Source organism: Rosa chinensis, chromosome 1 (genome assembly GCF_002994745.2).
Source record: "Rosa chinensis cultivar Old Blush chromosome 1, RchiOBHm-V2, whole genome shotgun sequence".
Lineage (NCBI taxonomy): Eukaryota > Viridiplantae > Streptophyta > Magnoliopsida > Rosales > Rosaceae > Rosa > Rosa chinensis.
Window position 1 is genome coordinate 35789043 of NC_037088.1, and position 22521 is coordinate 35811563.

The window sequence follows — 22521 nt, forward strand, 5'->3', positions numbered from 1 at the left end:
CAAATGGTTTTAGCAAGTGAGTATACCAAACTTAGATAAAGAACATCATCATATGAAAAGAGCAGTCAAAACAAGGTTGAAGTATATAAATGAATTAAGCTCCACACAATGAAAATCCGGGCAGCTACGTAATACACCAGTATCCAAGAACAATTTTAAGAGGCCGTAATCTTGTTCAGTTTTTAACTAGTCTTCAAAACGTGTCATTTCTAATAGTCCATTTGGGATTACTTCTCAAATGCTTAACAGCGATTTTGTGTAAATGTTTGCCAAGTGCTCCTCGAAATTACTTTCAAGTGTTTTTAAAACTCATTCTGTAAATTTTACTTATTTACTAATTCAAAAGCGTCTTTTGCATTGATGACAAGCAATCACACATACACTAACAGTAATTTTTTTTTAATATTGAATTTCATTCAAAACTACATGCTTAAGAACATTAAACGAAGAGGTTGGAGGTATTGATCCGATCATCTTATTCCAACCCCTTCTTGGCTTGCCCTGAAAGGCAAGCTTCTGATCTCTTAACCTAGCTCCACCTGCATCTCTGAAACTCATTCTTCAACCTCCAAATATCATCTACCCATTTGACTTTAGAGCACAAAGATAATAGAAAGATACAAATTGAAACCCCAAAACAAATTAAACAATGAACTCAAAAGTCACTGCCTCTTGTGACGTTTCAGCCTACAAATATGAGAGTTCCAGCAAACTCACATCTTCCCTAAAGGAGGGTAAATCTCCAATAGAACAGGAACAGACCTGCTCACTTTGTCCCACAATGAGGTCTACTTGAACAACAAGAAACCCATAAGTCTCTTGTCCTCAGTTGCCTGAAACACGTCGTTGGAAGCCATAACCAAACTACCAGAAATCCTTTCCAAACCCCATCAAACCACCCTCACCAGCAATGTCCAAAATTCTAGTTTGAATCGAATAATATGTATTGAAGGTCAAGATGCGAAAGAAATTGATAATATTTTACAACCTATTCTACAATTATAATAAAGTATTAACCTAATCTACAATTATAATAAAAATCTCGAATACTGCAAGTTCTCGTCCGGTTCAGTTTTAATCACCGACTGACCAGTTCAGTTCAAGATGATGGTCGTTCCCCCCCCCCCCCCCCCCCCCCCACACGACAACAGAGGCTAAAGACCAACAAGACCACCCCACCACCTCCATGGACAAGTCCACAGCAACAGTGAAATCTGGAAACTAACAAATTTGCTTGATTGATCAGGCAACGTCACCCAAAACTAACACACTTTTTCTTTGAGGTGTGGGGAGTGGGCACCTTAAACCGCCAAGTGTAATGCACAGTTTTACTTTTACATACAAATGCCTGCATCCATACATGAAGAATATGCGTGTGTGTGAGTGTGTTGAAGCATCTGTAGATTCAAAGGACTGAGGTAGGGTTCACACTCAAAAGGGAGCATTACTCCCATAGTTATTACTAAGAGTATTCAAATTACAATACAGTCACTAGAGGGATCCACCTCAATTGTATAGAATATATATTGACCATGTAAAATGAAACCTTCAACCTTCTATAATATATTTTGATCATGTGAAATAAAACCTTCAAAAGAATACAATGTGTGTGTATGCAGCTACCAATAGCATAACCTGGAAGAAAGATATCATCAGTAAAATAAAAGGCATGTTGCTAAAACTTGCATGGGTGAAACAGTAAGAGTACCTGTTTGCATGCATGTATTTGATTTCTAAGAACGCTACTATGGATATACGTGTAAATCCTTTGCTTTAAGCTTGAAAAACTATTTTTTGTACTACTGAGATAAGCATGAGCATTTGAATATCAACAATAGCAAACTTAGTTTCATTTAACTGCTCGAGCATCTCAGACCACAGAGAGTAATTGTAAACAAATTCAAAATTTTCACCAAAAGTTGTACAGAAAGTTATACAAGACACTTTACAGCTCTAGTTTATGATTTATGCTGAGAGTGTAAAGATAGAACTTCCACTTATCATTAAAATAGAATGCAGCAATTTATCTGCTCTTAGATTCTCAACCAACTGTCACAACCCTAAAAAAAAAACAGAATACCTCAATTCCTGGTATTAAGTTCTAAGACAAGAGGTTTTTATCTACCATTGTTTAATCCATTTTTTCAGATCACATTCTACAAACTAAATGTTTTCCATAGAATTAAGACCAGGTAACGTAATCACAGAACTAAACTGAGGTTTAGTTCTACAAACTAAAGGTTTTACCTCAATAATTATAAAATCTGAAGTCTTGAATTCCCCATTGTTGTAATTAATCAGCCTGCAAACAGAGAAGAACTGTCAATGACAGGAAAATTCTATCGATAGCCAATTACATAGTAGATTCCATAGAGTGGGGTACCAATATATAAGATGCTGTGTGTGTGTGCGCGCGTGTTATATATGTATATAAGATCTAGATTTCTCCTAGTTCATATTGTTGTTACCCATGATTTCAAAAACTTTCAGCGAACATGTCAAATCATTATGCTGGGCCCTGATCTTAACAGTAAGAAATCTTCACTCCATTTGTTTTCTCTTCCTTTGTTTAATTTTAGCTAGCCTATAACACTCAAATATTCCTGGTCTCTTGGTTTAATGACCAAGGTGCGAAGAACAAATGCACCTACTTGCTGTGTTGATCTAATTTGCATGTTTCAGGCTATCCATTTTCCTCTGTAGCTACACTCTGATGATTGATATTACCCCCACACATTTGGTTCATCAACATTATCATCACAATTTCTGTTTGGTAGGTATTTGCCAATATAAGCTACATCAATCTAATGATGTAATCAAAAAAGTCCCCCTCATTCACACACATCAAATTGATGTCCCCTTTATTTTCTAATGGAGGTGCTTTCCATAGATAGGCTACAATAAGGCGACATCAATCGAATGATGTAATTCAAATGTGTTCCCCTCACTCACATACAACAAATTGATGTCCCCTTTATTTTCTAATGGAGGTGCTTTCCATATCCAGCCTACAATAAGGCTGCTGCAATCCTGAAGCACTTGTTTCTCTAAATTAATGCAGAAAACCATTATTAAGAGAACACATCCCCATTCAACAGTGTACAACCTCCCTTCCTCATGGTATCTCAAACCATTACTTCATCAAAGCTTAGATACCACCACCATTATTACACCACACCATTAAGACAATACACCCATATTCAACTGCGTCTATTAAGTCCCTTAGTAATCATATCTTAAATATTTACATTCAGAACAAGAGTTGGTAAGCTTATCTTAAACATTTACATAAAGAACAAGATTAAGCATTTCATCAAAGCACTGAGATGAGCCATTACCTTCTCATTTTCCAACTCAAAAACCTCTTCAACAGGTCTTCCAGCATCAATCTGAGTGTGAAAACAACAGAGAATACGACAAACAGGCAAGAGCATATTGTTAATAAAAACGATTACATACAATAAACATAGAATAATAAAAACAATTACATACAATAAACAAATTGATGTCCCCTTTATTTTCTAATGGAGGTGGAAATGCCTTCCATATATAGGCTACAATAAGGCTACATCAATCGAATGATGAAATTCAAATTTGTTCCCCTCACTCACATACAACAAATTGATGTCCCCTTTATTTTCTAATAGAGGTGCTTTCCATATATAGGCTACAATAAGGCTTGCTGCAATCCTGAAGCACTTGTTTCTCTAAATTAATGCAGAAAACCATTATTAAGAGAACACATCCCCATTCAACAGTGTACAACCTCCCCTCCTCATGGTATCTCAAACCATTACTTCATCAAAGCTTAGATACCACCGCCATTATTACACCACACCATTAAGACAATACACCCATATTCAACTGCATCTATTAAGTCCCTTAGTAATAGTATCTTAAATATTTACATTCAGAACAAGAGTTGGTAATCTTATCTTAAACATTTACATAAAGAACAAGATTAAGCATCTCTTCAAAGCACTGAGATGAGCCATTACCTTCTCATCTTTCGGGGCAAAAATGGCTTTTACTGACTCATAAACCTCTTCAACAGGCCTTCCAGCATCAATCTGAGTGTGAAAACAACAAAGAATACGACAAACAGGCAAGAGCATATTGTTAATAAAAACGATTACATACAATAAAACATAGAATAATATTAAGATATCAAAAAAGTAACTCAATGCCAAAGAATTACCTTCCGAACTTTCCCCTTGGAGTTATAGTATTCTATCACTGGGAGACTAGACTCTAGAAAAACCTTAAACCGCTTCCTTATTGTTTCTATGTTGTCATCTTCTCTTCCCTTCCAAAACACACAGAAACAACATAATTATTTTGTAAACAAAAAAGCATAACACCAATTACCAAAACAGAATATAAATCCTCTACAAAGAGAATCATAATTTTCCAACCTGGTTCCTACTCAAAAGGCGCCTCTCCATCTCTTCTTCAGAACAATCAAAAAACAGGACAAATGAAGGCTCGACTTTAGTCTGCATCACCCATTAATGCAATTTACATCAATCATTGTGAAAAAAAAGGTAATTGCCAAAAACTATAATTATAGAAACATAAGAAAAATTATGCAATATGCAAAGGGCATACCACAGCCTCAAATGCAGAACGGTTTTCTTCATTACGAGGAAACCCATCGATAAGAAATTTGTCATTACCACTCTCCAGCATTGCTTTCTGGAGAAGCTTAATTGTTACTTCCGATGGAACAATTTTTCCTTCTTTTATCATGTTCGAAATCATGGTTCTGTCAACAATTGAACAAAGTATGAAGTACGAACATGAGGATTCAATTGGGATCCCAATATTATGCAAACAGCTACATGCTTGTACTAACTCTTTAGCTGAACTGGAAAAGCCTAATAAGAATCAGAAATTGAGAAAAGGCACACTATAAAGGTGGCCATCCTAAACCTCAGCCGTTACCGATCAAGGAACCCTGCACCTCATCTATAAGATGAGGAGATATTACTTGACTATAAACTCAAGGTAACTGGAGATGTATTTATAAATACTCATGAAAAGCATAAGATTAGCCCCATCTTGTAGCCCACTGCTACAGATGTGAATCATGAGACATATGAAATTAAATAGTTAAAAAAGCAGAAGGACTAATCTTATGATAAGTCCTTTTAAGTCTATTAAAACACTAATAGTAGACTAACAATTAGTAAATATGTATAATCATCCTCATACAAAGGTACATCCATGAAGTTGACCCCTGTACCTCTTATAAAAGAGGAGAGGTATTTTACTTGACTACAATCAACTCATAGTGTGAAAAGAAAAAAGATTATGCTCAACAACTATTATAATATGATTTCTTTCAGAAGATATTTGGAACATTTGAAATATATACCATCCCTACCATCAAATGAATATTGCCATAAAAAAATTCCTTTTTAAAAAAAAAATGCTTCAACCCATAAGGATAACTGATTCAAATGAAACCTGGTACGTAATATAAAGCTAAGCCATACCCATTTTCAGAACCAGACTTGATTTCTGCTCGTAGTAGATCACCAGCACTCAGATGTGTAAACCCAAAGTGCTGAACAATGTTTGCGCATTGGGTACCCTTTCCACTGCCTGGGCCACCTGGTCAATCAAAAGAAACAACGGATAAAGAAAAAAAACGATAAATACTTAACAAAAACATATAAGAATGATAAATATAATTCAGTGTGGTGGTATGAAGCACTGCAGCACATCTAAAAGGTCGCACAATATAACCACCCAAAAATTCTGCTAAGTTTATCTTGTTACATAGATGGAACTAGCTATATCATGTGCCACCTTCACCATAGAATTTTTTGAGAGCGAAGTATTTAAATTTTCTGGCATTACCCAAAGAGTTGTGGATCAGACAAGAAAGACTAATCTTTTAACAAATCTAATGACTGTATTAAAACGGGTTAATCAGGACAGGGTAACCTGAAATCAAACTTAAATTACTCAAATATTATCCCTGTAAGGCACAGTACTTAAATCACAGATAAATGCTTCCCTTCAACAACTGAGCAAAGCAAAATATGGCAATTAAAAGTAGAGCCACTAATAACAGATGACAGATTATCTTCCAGGTTGCAAACAAGTATACATCTTTGAAAAGCAAGGATATGTAGAGTAAAACCAGTTCAATTTAAATTTTTTCTTACCCAAGACGAAAACAACAGTAGGATTCAGATCGGCTAAGCTTCGATTAGCCTCCTCCTGCAAGAGGATTAATTTTTCACGTGTAAACATCAAATCAAGGTATGTATCAAATTAAGCTTGGATTATTGATTGATTTGAAATCTGAAATAAATATAAATTATGTGTTTGATATGGATACCATATTCAACACCATATATAATACTGTGCTCAGTAGAAGACAAAACAAATGCTTTCAGGTCTCAATTAATTTAGCAGTAAGCAAGCAAAAGAATGCAGTATCAGCTTAATATGACCAAGTTTCCAAAAGAAACAGTGCTAATTGTAAAAACCTTTTATGATGCCAAAAGATAAAATCAAAATACCTTGTTGGCAGCGTTAACAACTGTTCCCATGGGCACCAACTAATGGTCTCTGATTATTCTATCTGCAGAAATGACAGTTTAATTATAAAATTTAGGTAGATCCAAAAGTAAAAATGAAAATCAATGCTTATGCTTGGAATTGCAAACAGATTCGATAAGGCAACAAGTTATAAAATTTTAAGTAGATTCAAAAAAAAGAAAAAATCATTGTTTATGGTTGAACACTTGAACGTATGCAGTGCATATCCGTGCATGCACCAAAAGTCAAACGAAAACAGTATACAGACAAACTAAAATTCCACAAGTCATAACTTAGTTTGGACAGTCACAAACACCATATAAGTATCCAAATGTTGGAATCATAAAGTTCCAACAAGACGTCCAACCTTGATAACTATCAAACTACTATCTTCTGACAGACTTTACTCACTGTGAGATCTATACGTGTGGACGCTTTGTAAATCAGAACAAATTTAAGCATCATTTAATCATAATTTGCACCAAATAATGCAACTAAATAGCAAAGCAACAGATGTCATTAGAATGACTAGTGCTCCCCAGAACTAATATCTTCTCCATAAATTCTATTCAAATTATTCACTCAGACAATTCTCCACAGATCTAAACATGTAAAATCATAATGGTCAATAATTCCGACTCCAAAAAAGAAGTTATGCAAGAGCCAATAATTTCAGTTTTGATCTAATGCTCAAGCTAGCTGATTCCTCCTTCTTAAATAGTCAAGTGAATCTCAAGTTCTTATATATTACTTCTTCATTTTTTTTTCTAAAAAACAAAATATCAAACAGATCGCACTGAAAAGCTCAAATGGTTAATCGTACAGATCCAAGCAGCAAATAATCTAACAAACAGACCCAGGCTGAAACTTAAACGTAATATCAATTTCTGTGTTGGACTTGTAAACAAATACCAAATAGCAATCACAGAAAAAGCTCAAACGGCGGTTAATCCTAGAGATCCAAGCTGCAAAGGATTACACGCAGAGATCCAAGCAACAACTAACAAACCACGAAAAAAAAAAGGCAGAAACCTAAACGTAACTGCCTGAAACAGGGAGCTGTAAAACAGAACGTCGGAGGTTGCCACTCCTTGAAAGCTAAATCAATTTTTTTTTTTTTTGTGGTCAAAGAAATACAAATATCTATTGTCAATGCTTCCCTCCCATTTTCCCATGAACCAATTCTCTGAGATCCAAAGCCAAACTTCGCATCAGATATATTGAGATTGAATCCTTCAAATCATGCAAGTTATATTGAGATTCAAGCATAACGTAAAACAGCAACGAAAAAGGCGTTAACTCTTTTTTCCAGAATCAAAAGCACACAGAATTCAAGAGCGTAAAGCCGTAAACATTCTCCCTCCCCGTTCCCTCAGCAACCAAATCAAACTCGGATCAAAGCCATACCAACCAGATCCAATCAAAATTTGCAGAAACAAACAAATGCGAGGCCGAAATGAAATGAAGCACATCAAATGAACCGAATCGACCACAAATCAGAAAAGAAAAGAAAAAATCGCAACCTAATTCCAGTGCATCATCATGAGCGTAGAAACGGAAACATGTATGGTGAGAGTGAGTAGAGAGAAAGGGGAGCATACCTTGTGGGTTGGGTTGGGTTGGGTTGGGAGGACGGTGGGAATATGAGGATCTGAGAGAGAGAGAGAGCTCTCTACGTTCTCGTTAAATAGGAGGAGGACGAGTTGCGAGCTTTGAATGGGAGAGAGAGAGAGAGAGAGCGACCACAGACGGTGTGTGAAATTGTGAATGTGAAGGACCTTCCTTGATTTGAGCGCGTTCGGCGGTCAAGGGCAGTTTCGGGATTTCGAAACTGTATATATACGAGTTTCCGTACTAGTAACGGCTAAACGCCTAAACGAATATTTTCAGTTTTGTTCGACTGCCACGTCTCAGATTCTTCATTCTCTGATCTTCATGTCGACAAAAACCACGTACTCCAACACGAGAATCTTTCTACAACTATCAAGGTTAAAGCTAAAGCTTTTAAAAATCGACCATGAAGGTTAGAGTATAAAGTTTGAGATTTGTTTTGGCAATGTAATTCCGTTTGATAAATGAGAATGCTTACGAGATAGAATGGTCACTCGGCACCTGTAATTTGAGAATGCCCATATAGTCAATGATGCTTGTTCGTAAATACATAACGAGCAAAGGAGTGACCTTTTCTTTAATGTTTGTTCCTTTCCAAGGTTAAAATTCATAAAACCAAACACAACCTAACAGAATGGTGTAGTACTGGTAGTGAATGTCTCTCTCTTTTTGTTAAGAACGTATGATATCGTGCAGTCCACTCTTAATGAGGTTGGTGCTTGGTAGTTGAGCCTTCGTTTATGATTAGTAACACTAATGAAAGCTGTTACCTTTAGCCATAGAGTACACAAAAAGATTTGTATCAGGTAAAAGTGCTTATCATGAACCTAGATTACCGGCCATTTAATTAAACAAAATGCATGCATGCATGCACGAACCTAGAGCAGTTTTGTGATGAGTTTTAGATTAGTAATTAAACTCTTTGGAAAGGTAATTAAAACAAAAATTAAACGATTCGTAGGCAGGTTATGGTAGCATGATCGAACAAGAAGTTGGGAAACCTAGATCTAGTCATTTTTCTTAGTTCTCGATGTTTAATAAACCATGCATGTGCTTGTCCATGTCGGTCAAGAGGGCTCAACTACTGGAACCGGTTTCATTATGGGGCTTTGTCGTGCCACGACGTAGCTCAACAGTATAACGGGAATGAAGACACTCATACCGAAGTGGCATGGTCTACTTCTTCTCACAAGGACAGTAAGCACAAGTCTCATACCGAAGTGGGGAGGGAAATACACGTTAGTCTAGACGAGCCTACCTTCCCTATGCGTACAATGGACGTTGTAGACTACCACTAGTTGCCCCTTTCGACTTTTGCCAAGCTAATCTAGTCTAGTGTTGTAAATTTGAATGTGTTTTTAAAAACAATACATTATTATCAAATTTTAAAGAAAAATGCAAATCCAAAGACGAAGCTACTCTTCAAATCTAGTTATATTTGAGGTGAGTAATAATATGAGTATGAAACCCTAAAAAAAAATAAAAATATTATATCTATAAATTGTAACATGTAATATTGATTTATCATTTTACCTTTTCTTCCTAATTAAATTACCCACAGAATCCAAGCATATAATTTAGACCTTAATTAAATTAGAATTGAGAGGGAGACAAGGGTTTGATCCCATAACTCACACCATTCATATGGTGTGTTGGCAATTTCTGGTGAGTATGAAACCTGAAATGTGAGAATCATCCATGTTTTTTTTTTTTTTTTTTGGAGAAAGAGAATCATCCATAATTAGTTGCGGAATAATAGTGAAAGATCACGTAGGCAACACGGTAATGGAATAATGTTTAGAAAGTGATATTTGGTACGTGCAAAACCCCTTTAACATGTTATCAAGGAAATTAAGTTGAATAGTGGAGCCATCATCATGTGCCTAAGTTATCTTAATATGTTGGTAATGTGCTTTGTCGGAGATTCTTCAGCCCACCCAAGTGGGTGGTCACCAGGGCTCTGTTAACAAAGCGTGCACTACACGCGTTAACAGACAGTCTGAAAAAAAAAAAAAAAAAAAAATATGATGTGCGATTATAATCGGGAAGTCGACCTTACTGTTCTCTTATTTCCATCGCCGCCTGCAAACCAGAGCAGAGGAGACCTACCCAAAATTATCTTGCGCCTCTGTCGAATCTGCAACCCAGATCAAGATATTGAATCTAAAGCTTCATCCAAAATTTCATTGAAGTACATTGGAACAGAAGATCTACAATAAGTATCTGCCATTCATATCTAATCAATATATGTAATTACCCATGTCAGTAGTGGAGTTTTCCTTTGGATTGATTGCTTAAATATAATGAGATTCCATTAGATCTGGATTGGATTGTGAGTTTCTATGTGCAGAGAAAAGATGAAAAAAATGAAACTGATTTGAAATTGAAAGAAGGCTATAGAATTGTAATTATTGTCTTCAGTTAATCAGTTTTCTAAAAATTCAGCTTAGTAAACGCGTTTTGTCTGAGAAGTTTTGCTGGTTCTTCTTCAACCTTCTCACTTGGGGATTTCAAATTCTTAATTCAATTGCCCATCTACTACAATTATCCATTTGTTCACCCATAAAATTCTATCGAACATTTGATTCCTAAACCCACATACTCTAAATCAAACATGATCTGGCTTCACCGTCGAGTCCTTGCTCGAGTACTTCTTGATTCAGGCGACGAGGCATTGTCGCACATGCCTGATGCGCCTGAAAGCAGGCGCATAATTTAACCCTAAAAATATCATAGTAGTATAAGCAAGTAGGGATCGTTCTATTCCGGGGATTGAGGGTACACCTGTCAATGTAGGACAATTAAACAATTAAAATTAAAACAAAGTATAATAGATATTCACAAGTATAAACATTATTTACGAAAAAGGGGGAGATTTTGTTTTTGGGTTTTTTCGAAAATAAAACTAAGTAAACAAAAGAATTAAAATGCAAAAACGTAAATACAAAGATGGAATGAGAGAACAAAGATCAAAACCGAAACTTATGATTAAAATTGACTCAAACCCTAATATTGTTCATCTAAGTCATGAGAAAGGAGTTGATCATGTGAAACATTCGAAAGCAAATGAATTCCCATTTTTTACTTTTCAAATTGAGGGTACACCTGTCATTATCAAACAATTAAACAATTAAAATTAAAACAAAGTATAATATTTACAAAGATATTCACAAGTATAAACATTATTTACGAAAAGGAGGGAGATTTTGTTTTTGGGTTTTCGAAAATAAATTAAGTAAACAAAAGAATTAAAATGCAAAAACATAAAAACACAAATGGAATGAGAGAACAAAGATCAAAATCGAAATATATGATTAAAATTGACTCAAACCCTAATATTGTTCATCTAAGTCATGAGAAAGGAGTTGATCATGTGAAACATTCGAAAGCAAATGAATTCCCATTTTTTACTTTTCAATGCTAATTAACCTAAGCGAAAGCACCTAGATTAATCCTATCGAACATGCAATCAAACCCTAGAAAGCTAGTCAATCATGTCATGTTTAACGCATTACACATAGAGAAAGGCTATCAACTCAAGTGTACAACTTAGTATGGAAAAGTCCACCTAATTGCAATCCTCGTTAATTAAATTCGATCTTTGTACAAAACCTTTACTACTTTGATTCAAGTTTACACAAAACGAAAAGTCGATTTCATGTTCTTAAACCTAGCACCAATTATATCAAAACCCTAAGTGTTTGCAACCACATAAGATTAAAATACAAAAGTTATCTATAACGCAAATTTAATTAAACAAACCCACATAAGCAACTCTCGAATCACAATAATATGAATCTGAAAATTCTCAATTAATCATAAAAATTCCAGAAATAAATATTTGTTCATACATATATGTCAACTAGAACAAAACCAACGAAATCAAAGCAAAGGTTACAAAGGAGAATCGGATTACACCGTGAGATGGGGATGGTGATGAATGATTGATGTGGTGGTCTCTTGAATCTCGAAAGCAAGCTTCAAGGTTGGAGATGGATGATGGATGCTCACGGCTATGCTTCTTCTCCCTTGGCCTTGCTTGAACTCGTGGAGATGACTAGAGGATGGAGAAACTCACGGCTATGCTAAGAAGATTTTCTGATTTTTTTTCTAAAGTGTAAATTGTATGGGGGAGAGAGGAACTTCTGTTTGATGGTGAGAAAAGGGGAGAATATATAGGGGCACGGCTAGGGTTCTCCAAGCAATCAGAATTTTCCACATAGCTTCAACCAATGATAATTTGCCAAGTAAGCTTGTGATGTGGTCCAACCAATCATAGAATGCCAAGTAAGCCTTGTGATGTGTTCTAACCAATCAAAATTCTCTAAAATACCTCCCTAATATTTAATTGCCGAATTTCCTTGTATTATTCTGATTTTCTTCATGAATTTCGGCCAACATTCCTTTAGGGAATTTAGGGATGAATCTAGACGCCTTTTGAGCTTTTCCTTGGTGCACACATATTTTCCTTCCATAAATATCTCCCTTGAATCTCTCTTGGCGTCATCTCCTTGATTATTTCTGATTTTCACGTTGGCAATCACACCAAATTATTCCTCCAACAATATTTCTTTCCATAAAAGTCTCCCAAGAAAATCTCTCCTTCAAATCCTCAATCAATCATCTTCAATTCCCACGTTGTCACCTTGTTTTTCCTTAAGTATTACACGGCAAATTTAATCCCCAAGGAAAATATATTTTCCTTTTTTTTAAAAAACTCTTCCTTGATTCTCTCCTTGCCATGTCATCTTCATGAAGCTTCTCGTTCCATTTATGAACTCAATTCAGCTTATTTATTCCCAAAACCTGAAAATAGAAGCTTTCTAAAATAAGAAATGGAAACTTTCTTAAACTAAAATGGAAACTTTCTAAAAATGGAAAATAGAAACTACAAAACGGAAACTTTCTACAATTAGGAACTTTCCCATTCGAAGAATGGAAACTTTCCTAAACAGAGTTTTATTAAGGAAATAACGCAGAAAATGTAGGGAAATAACAGTTAAAACGTCGCATTAAAATGCTCCTATCAAATTCCCCCACACTTAGCTTTTGCTAGTCCCTTAGCAAAATCACACAAAGACTCAACTAAGACTCAACGAAAATTTAAAGACTCTACACAAACAATGACTCTATTGCCCTTCAACTTTTTGTCTCAGCAATCTCTTACTTTCATAACACCAAGATTAGCACTCAGCCAAGAATCAATGTTTTGGCATTCGAGAGTTAATTAAAACACATAATTTACATATACACAAGTAGGACTTGGTTGGAACAATGGTGATGGTTTCTGTTAAGCATGCTTCAAACAAGTATGATTCAAATCCTCACAAGGTGTATCCACTCTTTCTTCTCTCAGAATTCAAGGCAATGCTTAAAAGCTTATAATCACTCAATTATATGTGAGAGAAAATATTTTGAGACAATCAAATAGCTCACATATATAAGAAACGAAAAGCACTTTGTGAATATAATTTTTTTTTTTTTTCAAAAGATCTCATGAAAGATACCAACTACTTGCACGGATGGACCCAAGCCATAGGTTCAACTCTTGTAACTCATCTCCACATCAAAGGCTGTCCCATCTTAAGGATCAAGAAGGTCTTCTCAAAGGTTGTAATGGGGCTAAGGCTCAAGGTTTTAAGAAATGAAAGATAAGGATTTTAACAAAGTGTCCTAAAAACCTAGCAGAGTTCATGTAGATGTAGAGACTTCTAGAAATCCACCAAGGCATAGCAAAACGTCATGTCCTTCCTAGGGGTAAAATAAAAGGGCCTAATGTCTTCATGTTGGGCTCAACCTTCATTTTAAACTTCCCTTGAACTCTTGTGAATTGGACAAAGGCCAAATTTTTTAGTAGTGGGCCTTCAATTCAAAACAATCTCCAAACTCACCATGTATGGGGGACTAAAATCCATATATATATATTTTTCTTTTTCTTTTCTAGCCGTACACATTTTTTTTCTTCTTTTTTTTCATTTTTTTTTTCGGCTTTCACTTTTTTTTTTTCTTTCATGGACAAGTCTACCCCCACACTTGAACTTTCACCTCTTCTCAATCTTCATTCTCAATGCCAAATCCTTAAGTAAAGTCCCAAAATTAGCTCCACTAAGTTTCTAGAACAAAGGGTAGGAGTGTAATTATACTAAGGTTTAGGGTTAAGGATTTTAAGGGTGAGGAATGAAAAGGCTTAATGTAGGCTCAAAGGGGCTTATCTAGGGGGGTCCCACGACGGGCACAATTAAGGACACATGTTTATTTGGCAATGGTGGTAATTCCTAGGGTGCCTCTATCCTTTCCAGAATCAGGGCCATGAATTGATATAACGTTTCAACAAGCACAAGAGTGAATTCTAGCATTCTCTAGTCCATCAAACTTAATCTATGGCAAGTAGTCAATCAAGATGAAAGGATAATGAGATCATCAAAACATCGCCAAGAAAATAAGAATATATTTTTCATTTATCACTCCAAGAAAAAGGGACATGGCTCAATATCTCACATGGGTTTATATGAATCAAAACTCATCTTAACATGCTCATATTATATACCAAAGTCACGAAATCCATATCCACTACACATGCATACATTTTTCATATATCTCAATTAACCAAAGAATACCATTTTAGAAATCATCTCAATTTTGTGATCCTCTTTTAATCATGATTTCAGAGATATAGAATCATCCTAGACAGTTGAAAGGGCATCCTAAGACTCAAAAACAAAAATAAAAGCAACGAAAATTTTTAAATTTTTGACATTTTTCAATTTTTTTGTATTTTTCAATATATGACTCAAGATAAAAGTGTAAATCCCTTCCCCCACACTTAAATATTGCATTGTCCTCAATGTAATCAATCAAAAGCATGCAATGAAACACTTAAGCATATAGAGATGGAATTTACGAAAATAAAGTTCAAAGAAAAACAAAAGTTACAAAGTAAAGAAGTAGGGAAGAAAAAAAAAACAAATCTGCGTTGAAGGCTCTCCTCCACATCTACTTCTGAATTGGGTTGCCTCCCAAGCAGCGCTTGAGTTTAACGTCTTTCAGCCAGACAGTACCTCCATTAAATAAAGTTAGTAACTATAATTAACAAAGAAATACAAAAAAAATATAAACAAGTAACAAAGAATTACAAACTACAAATATAATTAACAAGTACATTGTACACAAGACACAAGTTAAGAACACAAGTGAGTAAAAAAAAAAAAAAACATGAAAAATATTTACACAAATGTTTTTTTTTTTTTCTTTTCTTTCTTTGTACGAAAATACTTACAAATATTTACATTCTTTCCTTTCCTTTACAATTATTTTCAACACTTAGGTACGGGAACAGGGAGTCTCGATGTGCAATGGGACTGAAACAGCTACCCTTTTCAAGACTATGTTTAATCCAATATACCTTAGTGAATCACAATATTTTCGTTTGTTATATATATCATTGATATCAAATTAAATTCCAAGCGGTAAATCAAGAGGACGTGCGGCCCAAGTATAGTCGTCTAGACACCAAGTCTCTCCTACATCCTTTGGGCAACCTTACTGAAATGGCCAGGTAGGGGAGGGCGACCACGAGAGGTAGAATCCATTTTGGCATGAGCTACTCCCACATTGTGGTTTAGGCCCATTTGTAAGCACTTCTGGATTCAAGAACCTGTCATGAGCGTTGTCCCCTTCCTAGACACCATCCCACATAGGCTATACTTACTTGGATGAAAAAGATCCTAAGTGTGAAGACAGTTCAATGAATGTTAATAAAGGCCGCCCTCAACCTTAAGGGACCTGGACTAGGTACCAATATGGGGTTTAGGCCAATATTAATAAACACGACTTCACCTATTCCTTCTTTAATTTACAACTCACAATTAAAATTCGTATTCAATAATATAAATAACAACCTAAGTAATTAATTAACTAATTAACTAACAAATTATGAACAATTAACAAGTAAAATTTTTTTTTTTTTTTCGAACACAACATATAAACAAAACAAATATTCACATATTTAACAAGTGATTTTTCAATCCCCGGCAACGGCGCCAAAAATTAATGCAGCTAAAAGCAAGCGCATAATTTAACCCTGAAATGTCATTAGTAGTACGTAATAAATAGGGATCGTTCTATTCCGGGGATTGAGGGTACACCTGTCAATGTAGGACAATTAAACAATTAAAATTAAAACAAAGTATAATAGATATTCACAAGTATAAACATTATTTACGAAAAAGGGGGAGATTTTGTTTTTGGGTTTTTTCGAAAATAAAACTAAGTAAACAAAAGAATTAAAATGCAAAAACGTAAATACAAAGATGGAATGAGAGAACAAAGATCAAAACCGAAACTTATGATTAAAATTGACTCAAACCCTAATATTGTTCATCTAAGTCATGAGAAAGGAGTTGATCATGTGAAACATTCGAAAGCAAATGAATTCCCATTTTTTACTTTTCAAATTGAGGGTACACCTGTCATTATCAAACAATTAAACAATTAAAATTAAAACAAAGTATAATATTTACAAAGATATTCACAAGTATAAACATTATTTACGAAAAGGAGGGAGATTTTGTTTTTGGGTTTTCGAAAATAAATTAAGTAAACAAAAGAATTAAAATGCAAAAACATAAAAACACAAATGGAATGAGAGAACAAAGATCAAAATCGAAATATATGATTAAAATTGACTCAAACCCTAATATTGTTCATCTAAGTCATGAGAAAGGAGTTGATCATGTGAAACATTCGAAAGCAAATGAATTCCCATTTTTTACTTTTCAATGCTAATTAACCTAAGCGAAAGCACCTAGATTAATCCTATCGAACATGCAATCAAACCCTAGAAAGCTAGTCAATCATGTCATGTTTAACGCATTACACATAGAGAAAGGCTATCAACTCAAGTGTACAACTTAGTATGGAAAAGTCCACCTAATTGCAATCCTCGTTAATTAAATTCGATCTTTGTACAAAACCTTTACTACTTTGATTCAAGTTTACACAAAACGAAAAGTCGATTTCATGTTCTTAAACCTAGCACCAATTATATCAAAACCCTAAGTGTTTGCAACCACATAAGATTAAAATACAAAAGTTATCTATAACGCAAATTTAATTAAACAAACCCACATAAGCAACTCTCGAATCACAATAATATGAATCTGAAAATTCTCAATTAATCATAAAAATTCCAGAAATAAATATTTGTTCATACATATATGTCAACTAGAACAAAACCAACGAAATCAAAGCAAAGGTTACAAAGGAGAATCGGATTACACCGTGAGATGGGGATGGTGATGAATGATTGATGTGGTGGTCTCTTGAATCTCGAAAGCAAGCTTCAAGGTTGGAGATGGATGATGGATGCTCACGGCTATGCTTCTTCTCCCTTGGCCTTGCTTGAACTCGTGGAGATGACTAGAGGATGGAGAAACTCACGGCTATGCTAAGAAGATTTTCTGATTTTTTTTCTAAAGTGTAAATTGTATGGGGGAGAGAGGAACTTCTGTTTGATGGTGAGAAAAGGGGAGAATATATAGGGGCACGGCTAGGGTTCTCCAAGCAATCAGAATTTTCCACATAGCTTCAACCAATGATAATTTGCCAAGTAAGCTTGTGATGTGGTCCAACCAATCATAGAATGCCAAGTAAGCCTTGTGATGTGTTCTAACCAATCAAAATTCTCTAAAATACCTCCCTAATATTTAATTGCCGAATTTCCTTGTATTATTCTGATTTTCTTCATGAATTTCGGCCAACATTCCTTTAGGGAATTTAGGGATGAATCTAGACGCCTTTTGAGCTTTTCCTTGGTGCACACATATTTTCCTTCCATAAATATCTCCCTTGAATCTCTCTTGGCGTCATCTCCTTGATTATTTCTGATTTTCACGTTGGCAATCACACCAAATTATTCCTCCAACAATATTTCTTTCCATAAAAGTCTCCCAAGAAAATCTCTCCTTCAAATCCTCAATCAATCATCTTCAATTCCCACGTTGTCACCTTGTTTTTCCTTAAGTATTACACGGCAAATTTAATCCCCAAGGAAAATATATTTTCCTTTTTTTTTAAAAAACTCTTCCTTGATTCTCTCCTTGCCATGTCATCTTCATGAAGCTTCTCGTTCCATTTATGAACTCAATTCAGCTTATTTATTCCCAAAACCTGAAAATAGAAGCTTTCTAAAATAAGAAATGGAAACTTTCTTAAACTAAAATGGAAACTTTCTAAAAATGGAAAATAGAAACTACAAAACGGAAACTTTCTACAATTAGGAACTTTCCCATTCGAAGAATGGAAACTTTCCTAAACAGAGTTTTATTAAGGAAATAACGCAGAAAATGTAGGGAAATAACAGTTAAAACGTCGCATTAAAATGCTCCTATCAATGCCTTCGTTGATGGCCTTCACAATGATGCCTTTGCGGCTGGCGAAGCGACCCTGGAAGAGGATCACGGCCTTATTTGGCTTCAAAAAATTCACCATGCTGGCGGAGAAGATGAAAAGACAATGAAGATATTTTTAGAATAAGACAATGAAGATTAAAAATAGGACTACAGAACTTGCGTCTTTTTTACTTCATTTTTTTTTTCAAACACTGTTAACAATGCTGACGGACTGATCGGATGGCTCAGATCGTTTAGTCGCCTCAGGAAGCAAGATCTGTTGACAACATAGTGGATGACCACCCACCTAGGTGGGTAGAAGAATTTTCGGGGCTTTGTTGCCACTTGCCACTTGCCACCTTGAGACTTAAATAGATCGAAACTATTTGGGTAAAAAGAAACAATTTGGCATTCTCTTTGAATGAAAGGAATGGGAATTCAATTCTCCGACCAAGGTCCATAATTTGTGGCGTTGATTCTTCTTCGGTTGCTGCATGATTGGTCCATACCAGATCTTTTGCTATGGGCCTTTATTGGGTAAAAAGTCATGAACAATTTTTTTAAAAAAATCCTAAAGTTTACTTTGCAATATGATCAAATTTTGGAAAGCATTCAAGCAACTTTAGTAAAGAACAAAGAACCTTACTAATAAAATAAGAAATCTGCAATATTTAAGCTATAGCTAGAACAAAGAACCAAGTACGAACTTTTACTTCTCCTCGTGGTCGTACGTGCATATGATTGTTTTATCCAGTGGCGGAACCAGGATCCGAGACTTGTCTAGGCTAATTAGAAGTACACTAATTTTTTTTCTTCAGGTGGAAGCATGTTTGATTGTTGGGTCCAAATTGAGAATCTTTCAATAGGTTTTTACCCCCGATTGTTCTATTCTTGCTTCACTTGCAGACAATCAGTAAATAATTGTATTGGCCTTCAAAATCTGGGAAAATTTATGTTTCCCCTCCTAATTCATCTTGATTCTAGTTCCTACTTACCAATTCCAAAGATTGTACATATATACTCCTTTCAAGAAAAGTCACTAACCTTACTATGAGCTTTAAACCAGGACTCTCGGTCGAATTGAGGATTATCAAGATACAGTGCATTACTGAACTCAAAGTTGTATGGTAAACTTGGAATAAGACCCCAACTGACCGTCTTGATACCAAATTTCTCAAAACGAACATGCTTGCATCATTCAAACATTTACCTTATTCTCATATTTCCAGAGAAAGATTGACCATTTTATTGATTATTAGAGTAGAGAAAAGAACGCATGCCATTGAATAAGAAAAAGGACGGACTAATCACAATATAGAATTGAAGAAAAGATAACTGTGCCTTAAACCAAAGAAAAGAATTGATCAGCAAAGAAAAGAAATCAACAACAATCAGGAGAGAATTGATCAGAAACACTATTTCAATCAACAAACCTATTAAACCAATCAAGAGAGAATTGATCAGGAACACTAATTCCATCAACAAACCCATTAAACCAATCAAGAGACTTAGCTAAAAAGAAGAGAAAGACCTTCCGTTTTGGAGCAACTCAGAAAACAAAGCAAGCTTGGATGGGGAAAGCCGGAGAAGATGACTGCAAGTCTGCATTGAAAATCAGTATAGGAAGAAGAACTCGACTCAATATCACGAAGAGAAGAACTGGCTGCATCTCATCGACCTGCTGGCTACTACGCCGCTGTGCATCTAAGAGGCGACTAGGCGAGGCTGAGAGTTCGAGGAGGTGACGGAGGTTGCAGATAAGTTGTTTTTTTTTCTTTGGGCTGGTATGGGCTGAAGGTAGATATATATATATATATACACACACACACACACACGCACACACACTTAGGGGTTTTTGGCCTAAAATATTGTCTAGGCTTGAGCCCATATAGCCTCCTACTTGGTTCCGCCGCTGGTTTTATCTTTGCTAAAACAACTCTTACAGCTGCAAGAAATATTAGAAATGTTCTTAATCTTTTTACTGCTGCTTCTTGTCAGTAAGTAAAACTTCATAAATGTACTATTTACTACTCAAATAATTTTCCTAATCATAATCTCTAGTAGAAGATATTTAGGTATTAATAATATCATTTTCTGTAAAAATCTAGTTGATAATAAAGATCTAGTTTTGAAGCTGTAAAAGAAGATTGCAAGCTAAAAATGTTCAACTCTTTCAAGATGTGGAAGACTTACCCTAATTAAATTAAATCTTATAGGTATGCCTAACCATATCCTTTCTTATTTTAAATGTCCGAAAAGATCAATCACTGAATCTCTTGACGACAAATGCTGCAACTTTTCAAAAGGTAAATATTGTTTCAAATTTTTGATTGCTTGGTCACAAGTTTGTATCCCTAAATCTAAGGGGCTCTTGGTATTAGGCCTAGATCTAAGTTCAATAATACTGCTATTGCCAAACTAGGTTGGAAAATACTAACAGAACCAGATAATTGGTGGATTAAGATTGTTAAAAACAAATATCTACATAGTAATTCTTTTTTTTACAGCAAAAAAACTTCATCTGCTTCTATGGCTTGGAAAAGAATTTTGGATGCTAGACATCTTCTTATTAATGGCTTAAGATGGATAGTTGGTAATGGCTCCTTTATACACGTTTGGCTCTATATTGAGTTTATCTTTTTCCTCTAATAAACTTGTTTAAGGAAAACCAAAATTGGGAGAGAATTGAGTCGTGCTTTCATTGATAATAGGGGTCTCTTTATATAGAGGATTACAAGACATAAAATCAGAGTTATACAAGGAAAGATAATCGTACAATTAATCAGATATCTATGAATATCTCTAATTTTAAACCCTATTACTACTAGGTCAAATGACTTAGAGTTTAGGCTAGACACATATTCTGGATTTACTTGAACACTCCCCCGTATTGCCCAAACGTGGTGCTCCTCTCGTTGCCTCATTAAAAACCTTGCCGAGTAACAAAAATCTTGTGGGACAAAAATAACCTCTGTCGAAGGGAAAAAAGAGCACAACACACCTTTCACGTTTCGAGATCTTACATGTAGACACCTCCCCCTGATAACTACGGTCATTGGAGTTTGGATAACTTCCGCAAACAATGCTACCAACATGTTTCTCGAAAGTGGAATTTAGGCAATGAATTAGTAAGCAAGTCTGTCATACTGTCCTCAGATCGAACCTAGTTTATTTTGATCTTGAGGAGAGTCTGTTGTTGCTGATTATGCTTGGTGTTGTCGCTTTTGATGTAGCCTTGCTTCAAAACAAGCAGCATTATCTTATATGCTCGTAGACTCATCTATGGTAGACTTCAAACCACAATTGTTCGAACATGCGGAATTATGGATCCAATCCATATACATTCACCAACCACTTTGTGAAGAGCAATAATCTCTGCATTGTTCGAAGATATAGCGACTAGAGTTTGTTCTGTATACCTCCAAGATATCATGGTTTTTACCCATGGTGAACACTTAACCAGTTTGGGAATGACCTTTGTGTGGGTCAAAGAGATACCCAACATTAGCAAAACCTTCCAAAACGCTTATCGTTTTGGGATGGGGATAGTGGATGTAGGTCAGTGTTGGCGGCGTTTTTGGTGTGTGATGGGTCCGAATCTATAGTCTCTTTATAGGGATAGAACAAGCTCATATCAGTCGTACATCTCAAGTACCGAATGATATCTTTTACACAAATCTAATGGCGTCGCGTTCGCGCAAAGTTATACCTTAGCTAACAAGTTCACTACATATGAGATGTTCGGTCTTATGCATTGAGCTAAGTATAATAATGCGCCTATTGTACTCAAGTAAGGCACTCCTGCCTCTAGCACATCTTCGTCATCGTCCTTTGGACGAAGAAGATCCTTTTCAGGATCAAGACTACAGACGATCATGGGGGTGCTTAAAGGCTTGACCTTTTCAAAATGCTTAAACATCTATCGACACGATGCTCAAGTTCCAAACAGAGACATAATCATGTTCTC

General features: G+C 35.4%; 1 protein-coding gene and 1 long non-coding RNA gene across 6 annotated transcripts; both read right to left on the reverse strand.

Annotated features, from left to right (window-relative positions):
* Positions 1–1419: 1419 nt before the first annotated feature.
* LOC112174058 (UMP-CMP kinase 3) lies at positions 1420–8311 on the reverse strand. Of its 5 annotated transcripts, none has more exons than XM_024311759.2 (11): positions 8157–8310; positions 6537–6598; positions 6177–6231; positions 5499–5616; positions 4609–4765; positions 4416–4496; positions 4199–4306; positions 3999–4070; positions 3339–3389; positions 2248–2302; positions 1420–1635 (listed from the first exon to the last, which is right to left on the reverse strand). In XM_024311759.2, exons 2-10 carry the CDS (start codon positions 6564–6566, stop codon positions 2294–2296), a joined length of 681 nt encoding a protein of 226 aa, XP_024167527.1. In that variant the 5' UTR covers positions 6567–6598; positions 8157–8310; the 3' UTR covers positions 1420–1635; positions 2248–2293. The 5 variants fall into 5 exon arrangements, with proteins under 5 accessions (XP_024167527.1, XP_024167534.1, XP_024167539.1 ...); XM_024311766.2 differs by having other exon boundaries at positions 6177–6228; positions 8157–8309; XM_040509508.1 differs by lacking the exon at positions 1420–1635 and adding an exon at positions 1695–2060 and having other exon boundaries at positions 8157–8311.
* A 2336-nt stretch (positions 8312–10647) lies between these two features.
* LOC121050948 lies at positions 10648–12118 on the reverse strand. The gene is made up of 2 exons (XR_005804482.1): positions 12083–12118; positions 10648–10950 (listed from the first exon to the last, which is right to left on the reverse strand). It is a non-coding gene; the product is annotated as an uncharacterized LOC121050948 (long non-coding RNA).
* Between the last annotated feature and the right edge of the window lie 10403 nt (positions 12119–22521).

Coding starts and splice junctions, on each gene's coding strand:
- LOC112174058 (XM_024311759.2), bottom strand. CDS start 6,566: ATGGGAACAGTTGTTAACGCTGCCAACAAG. Junction 6,232..6,536: donor TTGTTAACGCTGCCAACAAG/GTATTTTGATTT, acceptor ATCCTCTTGCAG/GAGGAGGCTAATCGAAGCTT. Junction 4,497..4,608: donor GTTCTGCATTTGAGGCTGTG/GTATGCCCTTTG, acceptor TGGGTGATGCAG/ACTAAAGTCGAGCCTTCATT.